The sequence below is a fragment of the Trifolium pratense genome, linkage group LG3 (genome assembly GCF_020283565.1).
Source record: "Trifolium pratense cultivar HEN17-A07 linkage group LG3, ARS_RC_1.1, whole genome shotgun sequence".
Lineage (NCBI taxonomy): Eukaryota > Viridiplantae > Streptophyta > Magnoliopsida > Fabales > Fabaceae > Trifolium > Trifolium pratense.
In genome coordinates, this window is record NC_060061.1 from 39,661,031 (window position 1) to 39,670,288 (window position 9,258).

At 36.6% G+C, this 9,258-nt stretch overlaps 1 protein-coding gene across 2 annotated transcripts; it reads left to right on the top strand.

The window, feature by feature from the left end:
* Window positions 1-1,385: 1,385 nt before the first annotated feature.
* LOC123912844 (root phototropism protein 2-like) lies at window positions 1,386-4,689 on the top strand. 2 transcript variants are annotated; one of them, XM_045963421.1, is made up of 4 exons: window positions 1,386-2,362; window positions 2,505-2,574; window positions 2,695-3,798; window positions 3,882-4,689. In XM_045963421.1, the coding sequence occupies exons 1-4, from the start codon at window positions 2,310-2,312 to the stop codon at window positions 4,374-4,376; spliced, it is 1,722 nt and encodes a 573-aa protein (XP_045819377.1). In that variant the 5' UTR covers window positions 1,386-2,309; the 3' UTR covers window positions 4,377-4,689. The 2 variants fall into 2 exon arrangements, with proteins under 2 accessions (XP_045819377.1, XP_045819378.1); XM_045963422.1 differs by having other exon boundaries at window positions 2,177-2,316.
* The last annotated feature ends 4,569 nt before the right edge of the window (window positions 4,690-9,258 follow it).

Here is a 9,258-nt window from a genome sequence, read left to right on the forward strand (position 1 = left end):
GACTAATTAGAAAGATAATAATAGATTAAGATAGTGAAAAATTTAGTTTTTTTTCTGTGTCCAAATGAAATGAACCAAGTCTCTATTTGTAGAAAAAAAAAATCACGAATTTTGGTAAAAAAATTAAAAAATAAAAAATTAATTTGCAATGAGATAATTGAGTTCAAAGATAAGAATGTGGTAAATATCCAGCCAGCCAACCAGAACATGCCACATGTCCCGGTCAGCTTCTCTCTCCTTCTCTCCCTGTGTGTAACGCGCCCTGTCCCCGCGTGTGTTACACGCGCCTGCTGCGGACCAATATGCAAGTGCCGCGTGTCCTCGTGACAGCATTCAATAGGTGTTGAATTGATTCATCACCTCTCTCATCCACCTCACATTCAACATCCCTCTTGCAATGGATTCAACAGTTGAGAGTGTCATTAAACACCCACTTTCAACACCATTGTAAGTAGTCAGTGTTAAGAGTCGTCCCCCCCCCCCCCCTATCCAGCCAGCCAACCAGAACATGCCACATGTCCCGGTCAGCTTCTCTCTCCTTCTCTCCCTGTGTGTAACGCGCCCTGTCCCCGCGTGTGTTACACGCGCCTGCTGCGGACCAATATGCAAGTGCCGCGTGTCCTCGTGACAGCATTCAATAGGTGTTGAATTGATTCATCACCTCTCTCATCCACCTCACATTCAACATCCCTCTTGCAATGGATTCAACAGTTGAGAGTGTCATTAAACACCCACTTTCAACACCATTGTAAGTAGTCAGTGTTAAGAGTCGTCCCCCCCCCCCCCCCCCCCCCCCAATTCTAAGTACAGATATCTGACTTTTCTCATTGATTATTCAAATTTCTCCTAGTTCTGATCAATCATATCCTCTCTTACATTACACTCACTTTATTCTGCCATTTAACTAACACACGTGAACTTGTCAAAACAACAACAAACACACATGAAGGCATGAATTTGATGCAGACATGAACTATCTCAAGTGGTGGTATAAGTTTGTGGTCACCAAAACATAATAACTTATCAATAATGAATTATTCTAACTATCTCAAGTGGTAGTATAAGTTTGCGGCCACCAAAACATAATTACTTATCAACGATGAATTATTCTAACTATCTCAAGTGGTAGTATAAGTTTGCGGCCACCAAAACATAATTACTTATCTAAGGGGTAAGGATGTTATACTCCTTGATAAATAATTAGAGAATTGATTATGACTTTTGCGTTTGAAAAATATTCGATAAAAACATGAATTACTGAAGTTAGCAAAAAAAAACTACGATGTCTTCAAATAAAGGATATGGGTATAGTTGTCACTCATAATTAACCAAAACAATACCTACCTATAACAATGCATAAACATACGTGTATTCTTTTGTGATCTCCCACCAAAATAATTAAGAAAACAATTTTAAGGGATTGCTACCGACATGTGTATATGAGAAACATAAGGAAGGATAGAGAATTGGGTATCATATGGAGTGTCGTCCAATTTTTACATCGAGTGGTATGTAATGTTTGATTGGTGGAGTATTTAAGTGTGGTATGGTTCTTTGACAGCTAACTTTTAAGGTAGGGTTCCCCAAGTGTTTGGATACTAATAAGTGGTATTAGAGCTGGTTGTTCGTGGCTGAAAAAAGGCTACCTGCGGCAGGACCAATCAAAAAGGGCTGAATAATGGGCCTTAGTGTGCCAGCCATCGGGACGACGCATCTCAAGGGGGTGCAATAATAGAGAATTGGGTGATAATATTGTCCAAGTTCCACATTGAATAGTATGAGATGTTAGGTGGTGTATGCTTTTAAGTGAGGATTCTCCAAATGCTTGGATACTATTCAATTTTCATGACAGTGTCTCTCTCAAAAGAAAAAAAGGTGGAATTCAGGTACAACTACAAGTGATAAAACCCACATTATTTTGCCGGGTGAAACTAAAATCAAGTAGAGCCAATGGGATCTTCTTGTCTGCACTATTACCAACAGGTTAAACAAGACATATACCAAAAGGGAAAATGACATGGAATATTACCTTAAAAAAAATACTATCCACTTTACAGAAAAGATTAACATGAGTAAGATAACAGATAGACCAGTTAACATCAAAAAACTTGGACCACAAACACAAAATTCAATCCATGCAGATTAAATCGTAATCATAATAATAACAAGGTGAAGCTACAGATCCAAAATGTCCTTATATAACCCACCCACCACCATGCAAATTGCCTAGCCAACTCAATCATCAATTTCATTCTTTCTTCCTAGTTTCTCTTTCCAAGTTCCCATACTAAAACCAACCATAGAAGTTCATGGCAGGTAATCCCAATAGACTCTCTCTTGCCATGGAGAGAACTGGGCAATGGTACAAACCACACTTAACTACACTCTATCTCATTTTCAAATCCATGCATCATACACATGCTTACTCTCCAATTAATCTAATTTAATATCTATCATATATATTAACTATTTTCTGTTTTGCACTTTGATTATTATTATTGCAGGGTTTTCTCTCAAGAAATCCCAACTGATGTTATAGTTGAAGTTGGAGAAGTCTGTTTCCCTCTCCACAAGGTATCCAAAAACAAACATGACCCATGTGAATGATTGTTCATAGATTAATATGTAAATTTACCTGTTTTAGTGCATGTATTAGTGCAAAATTGTAATAAAAGTTTTTCAACATTGTTGCAGTTCATGCTGGTGGCAAAGAGTAACTACATCAGAAAACTAATAATGGAATCAGATGAAAGTGAACTCACCAGAATTGATCTCTCTGACATACCAGGAGGTCCTGCAATCTTCGAGAAAGCTGCTAAATTCTGTTACGGCGTCAACTTCGAGATAACGATCCATAACGTCGCCGTTTTGCGCTGTGCAGCAGAGTTTCTTCAAATGACTGATCAGTATTGTGACAGTAACCTGGCCGGCCGGACAGATGAATTTCTCTCCAAGGTTGCTTTCTTCACTCTCACCGGCTCTGTTGCCGTCCTCAAGTCCTGCCGCCGCCTTCTTCCCTACGCTGATGACCTCGACATCGTTAAACGCTGCGTTGAAGCCACCAGTGCCAAGGCTTGCAGCGAGGCAAATTTCCCTAGCCGCTCGCCTGGGAACTGGTGGACGGAGGAACTAGCAGGTCTCGATATTGATTTCTTTGGAAGAGTGATCGCTGGAATGAAACAGCGCGGTGCCAAGGCTCCAACTCTGGCAAGCGCGCTGATTACATACTCCGAGCGATCACTCCAGGAGCTAGTCCGGAATCATTCCGGTAATGGAATCCAGTCATCAGATTACAGCGATTCAGACTCCAGATCAAGACAACGGAAGCTTCTAGAATCAATCATCAATCTCTTCCCCTCCGAGAAAGCAGCTTTTCCTATCAACTTCCTCTGCTGCCTCCTCCGTTGCGCGATCCACCTCCGCGCTTCCACCGTCTGCAAAACCGAACTCGAGAAGCGAATCTCAGCAATCCTCGAGCACGTAACAGTTGATGACCTACTCGTGATGTCGTTCTCTTACGACGGCGAGAAACTCTTCGATCTAGAAAGCGTACGCAGAATCGTATCAGTATTCGTAGAGAAGGACAAAAACACGGCGGTTTTCACACCAGGCGAACTCATACAACCTTGCTCCGCCGCTATGCACCGCGTAGCCAAAACCGTCGACATTTACCTCGGCGAGATCGCCGCGTATGACGAACTCAGCATCTCAAAGTTCAACGGAATCGCTATTCTTATTCCTAAACACGCGCGTAAAATCGACGACGATCTATATCGCGCCGTTGATATCTATCTCAAGGTAAAATCAAAAACATCTCAACAAATTCAAATTTGAATTTCATGTGATGAAATGCTTAACGAGTTTGTTAATTATTATTGCAGGCTCATCCAAAGCTAGATGAGATCGAAAGAGAAAAAGTGTGCAGTGTAATGGATCCATTAAAACTATCATATGAAGCGCGTGTTCACGCATCGCAGAATAAACGCTTACCGGTGCAGATTGTTTTACACGCGCTTTACTACGATCAGTTACGGTTGAGGAGTGGTTCCGACGACGGTAACAACGTTGCCACGGAAACGAATGAGTTACAGAAGGATGTGTCGTTGGTGAGGGAGAATGAGGAGTTACGATCGGAGTTAACGAAGATGAAAATGTACATTACTGATATGCAGCAGAAAAACGTTGTTGTTTCTTCTTCTCAGGGATATGGAACGACGTCGTCGAATTCGAGTAAGAAGACAACGTTTTTTTCTTCTGTATCGAAGAAACTGGGAAAGTTGAATCCGTTCAAAAATGGGGCTAAGGATACGGCCCATTTAGAAGATGGGCTTGTTGATTTGACTAAGCCCAGAAGAAGAAGGTTCTCTATTTCTTAATGGGCTTGTAAAAGTTCAAGATATATAGTAGTTGATCATGCTTGGCTTTGGGTGAGGTTTTTCTTGTTAGTGCTCTGATGTATTTTTTTTTTTTATTTGATGATATGATTTTGTAATCTATGTTGTATAATATTTTCAGAATTTATATAGATCAGGGTTCATGATATGTTTATGGGAATTATGCAATGTTCTAGCTCTGGTTATTGGAAGGTCTTTGACTTGTATTGTTTACTCTGCCTGTATATTAAGAAGGAAAAGTCATTTTCCTAACTGTTTACTTTGTGATGATATGCATATTTAAAATTATTATGTATTTTACTTACAATATAATTTACTAATTAGTATATTTTTATATGTTTTAGGAAGTTAGTATTGTTGCGCAAAAAAAAAATAGTATTGAAAGGTAGTTATAAAAGTTATTGGTTGTACAATGTGAATGAAGGAATAAAAAATGATTCAATGAGAAAAATTATAGTTTTTCCTTTTTTTTTTTCCTATGCAGACATATTCCTTCTCGAATTTGAACAATTAACTCAATTATATATCATATTCTATCAGTGTTGCAACTATACTTGTTATGGAAAAGGTAGAGAAATATGGTGAGAGTAATGATGTGAATGGTCTGGTTTTAGTTCACAACCCCTTTCGGTTGAAGTTAAGTTAGTTTTTCCTCTTACACTTAGGGCAACAAAGCACTCACAAGCGGGTTGGGAGTTGAAATCGGTGAAGTTTCTTTTCGCTCTCCTTGATTCTTGTGTTTTGGGGTTGCCTACTCGATCAACAACATCTGTAATGTTATAATTGTAGTTGTGGCTCCAAATGGAACGAAAGTCTTTAATATATATGATGATGATGATGAATTGAAGAAAAATAAGTTAGCATGAAAATTTATCTATTAGTATTAGTATTAGTATTAGTATTAGTATTAGTATCTATTATACAACTACAGTATATTTTTTTTTTTAATGTGCATAAGTTGTCTAGGTCTATGGCACCATTGAATTGGCCTTATAAAATATGGATACTATCAAAAGTAGGTCGTTGCCTCATCTTGTTCATATGACACCTACATATTTTACTATCTTTGTCCACTCTCTTGTCTTATCAGTTCACTTATCCAACCTATTGTTCCATATTTCCTACTGTATTGGCAATTCTCACGTTCCTATGATAATTTTTTTAGCTTTTCCACCACCCTTTTGTTGGGTCACGAGCGGACAGTAGAAGGATCATCTACATTGGACTTAGCTCGTGACCCAACAAAAATATGAGTTGAACACCATATTTTTACCCTAAACCTTAGGCATTGGGTTTATATGGCATCTTACTTATAAAGTGTTCAGCCTCCACTTTCATAAGCAATGTGGAACTTCACTAATATCACAATTGTCACAACAATCTCACCCTCAAATGTGGGTCATTCTTAATTCTTTTATGCTACCCCCCAAGTTGAAGCTTTTTTTCAGCCACATAAACTTGTTACACTTGCACCACTGTTGCCACTGCTCAACGGGACTCGACGCCTGGTCACTTTTTGTCAGGATGACTTTCGATACAAGGAGTTAAATGAACTCTTCGTCAAACCATTGACTCTATACCACTATTGGGTCACGAGGGGGGACAAAAAGGGGATCATCCACATTGAGCTCAAAGCAATTACACAAGTGAATTTGACACCACACTTTTACCCAAAACCTTAAGACATTAAGTTTATATGTTCTCTCACTTATGAAATGTTCAACCTCAATCTCAACTTTTGTAAGCAATGTGAACTTCACTAACCTCAAACTTACCATAACACCACCTCTCTAGTAATCTTTTCCCTAATCTCGCTAAATAGAGAGGTCTATCACAATCTTCAGACAATGGATTTCACACATAAAGACTTCGGGTTTTAGACATAGTATCAGTACACCATCAACTAAGGTCACCGAGAGTTCAACCAAGTAGCAATAATAATAACATTATATACAAAGAAAGTTAAACCTTTTAATTATTTCTAGTAACACCCCCTAATAATCCAGTTACACCCCTTAAATGACCGAAAAAACCCCGATTATAAAATTAAATTTTCATAATCAAACATTTTCCCTGTAAATACATATGTACTTTGTTTAGGTGATTTTTGTTGTGCTTTGTTTTTCTAACTTTCAAGCCTTTTCTCTATTTCTAGCTACATGGATATCTGTAAATTCGGCTTATGTAATTGTAAACTAACTTCATTTCTCTATGACACAATTTAAATGATTTAAGAATTACAACAGAGATTCAAGCCTTTTCTCTATTTTTATATAAATACATACTCCCTCCGTGACAATATATAAGCAAAAAACATCTTTTTAGGTTCATTGTTTTGTTAATGTACTAGTGTAAGACCCGTGCGGATGCACGGGTTTAATTAAAATATTTAATTAATACATAATCTAACAATTATTTTCAACCATAAATAGTAAAAATTATAAAGGATAAATTTTTTATAAATAAATTAAAAATAAAATTTCCCAAAGGTAAGACCAGATTATTAAAACTAATTGATATTTATATTCAAAGTCCGTACTACAGACACATGTTGCATGAGCATAAATAAATAAACTTTCAAATCATTGAAGCTAATGATAAGTTATCAAACATAATGCCAATAAATCAGGTTCAATAACTTTGTCGATAAAACACATCAGAGACATGAGATTTATCACAAACAAAGTATTTCATAATATATATTTATCTTGAATGGAGGTCTTGCACATGATCGTAGATATGATGACCAATATATTCTTAATCCTTTAGCTTCTTTTTGAATCACTTTAGCACATTTGAATATTTGATCACAAAGTAATGATACAATTATTATCTGCACAGACCAACCCAAATAGATAAATTTCAATTCTAACTATAAGTAAATTACAAACCAATTAATATTCATCATCAGGAATAAGGGCATTCCACGACTTAATAAAATTACATACCATATATTAAAGAAAAATACCAAGACCTAGAAAACCATCAACAATTAATCATTAATATCAATCAAACGATACCGCGTCTACGATAATCATCGCAATCTTCACAATCTGCCAGATCTATTTCAACGACCTCAATATAAAAAACAATCTTAAATTCTTTCTCTCCAAATTGTTGTCCCATTGAAATGCAATTTTCAACAATATAGGGTTCAATATAATTAGCTAAATCCTTGCTAATGGGTAAATTGGCCAACCTTCGAGATAAAATGAAAGATAAAATAGAGAGATAGAAAAGAGGAATCTTGAAACTGTATTTATAGATAGGAGATACAATAAAATCACTTTCGGTTGGTATAGGTTGAAGTCCAGCCAAAGGCTGAACAAAAAGCTTATAGAATCCTTGTACATGAAGTTCTATTGTTATTGCTTTTTCATCGGAACTATTTGCAGACACTTTAGTAGTTTCTGCACTAATTGTGTGGTTATAGATTTTGCTAGGAATTTTAAGTTTCCATAGATCTAACATTTGGAGTGGAGTAAGGTTTGTGGGATTATTTGAGGAAGAAGACATTGAAATGGAGTAAGGTTTGTGGAGTAAGGTTTGCACACGTTACCTTGGTGTGAATAATCTCATCTATGAATATATGATTTTATAGAGTATAGATAGGAGAGTGTTAGAAGGTACTCCCTCCGGCCTCGTATCTAAGCAAAAGTATCATTTTTATGTTCATTGAAAAAATGATGTATTTAGTCTAAATTTTAGACTAAATTTTAGACTAAATACATCCATTTTTCAAATAATCTAAAAAAGTTATTTTTAATTACATATAAGGCCGAAAGGAATACGGTATGTTTATAGATTAAAATTAATATTTGCATTGGATCCTGCTCCCTCCAATCTTAAATATTAGTAAAAATTATAACGTATTTGATCAAGTATAGACTAAATACATTTTGATTATATTTAAGATCGAATGAATGAAGTATACGTATAAATATGGCTGTTCCTAGATTTAACCAAACAATGAGGTATGTCAGAATTTTTCTTCTCACTGGGAGCACATGTGGAGTAAAAGTATAATCTAAAGACTCAAAGGAATATAATTATTACCTATAGTGATGAACTGTATTGGTCAAAAAAAAAAAAACTATGATGAATATCGGTAATTAATGAAATTACTGTGTACACAGAAAATATGGAAACAACAATCAAACCTGCAAACAGTATGGCAGGTAGAATATGTTGCGCGTGGACCGGGATTGTGGATTCTGTGAGACTGTAGTGCCACATTCACATGACTTTGGTTCTTTGTAGCTTACATTTTTCCTTAACAGGTTTTTGCAAGAGAACAAATAGAGTATCTTACTGCTCAAGCATGGCTTACTTCAAGTAAAGAAATAGAACAGAAGGTTTGTAATTACTTTCTGCATCATCACTCGACGTATTCACATCATTTTAATACTTTTTCTTGTACCACATCATTTTAATTAGCAGGTTTCAAAATTGAGCTTACAAACCGGCTTTTTCTTGCCACGTTACACGTTATGATTACAATTTTCCATCTTCTCCTTCACCAGACTAACAGCCTATGCCACATGAAACCACCGTTCACCCACACCAAAATTTCCCCAATTATACAATGGAAGATGCGAAAAACTAATTTCACTAATTTCTCAACCTATTCACAGGAACAATCCCTGGTGAAATAGTTAAAACCTCAAATGGATGTGGGTCAACAGACCGAGACTACCGACTTTCAGAAGATGGCGGCGGAGTATCTAAGAGGATATCAGAATCGAAAGAGCAGAGACTGATTTCGGTGGTGAGAATCAAAGTCGATGTCGACCGAATAAGGGATTCACAGCGGCGGTGAAAGGAATAACAAAGAGATTTAGGATTTCTTTTAAAGCATATTCAT

Excerpts from the sequence above, each read along its gene's own strand:
- LOC123912844 (XM_045963421.1), top strand. The coding sequence starts at position 2,310 with ATGGCAGGTAATCCCAATAGACTCTCTCTTGCCATGGAGAGAACTGGG. Across the intron at positions 2,363-2,504 it reads ATGGAGAGAACTGGGCAATG|GGTTTTCTCTCAAGAAATCC; the intron begins GTACAAACCACA and ends TTATTATTGCAG. Across the intron at positions 2,575-2,694 it reads TCTGTTTCCCTCTCCACAAG|TTCATGCTGGTGGCAAAGAG; the intron begins GTATCCAAAAAC and ends ACATTGTTGCAG.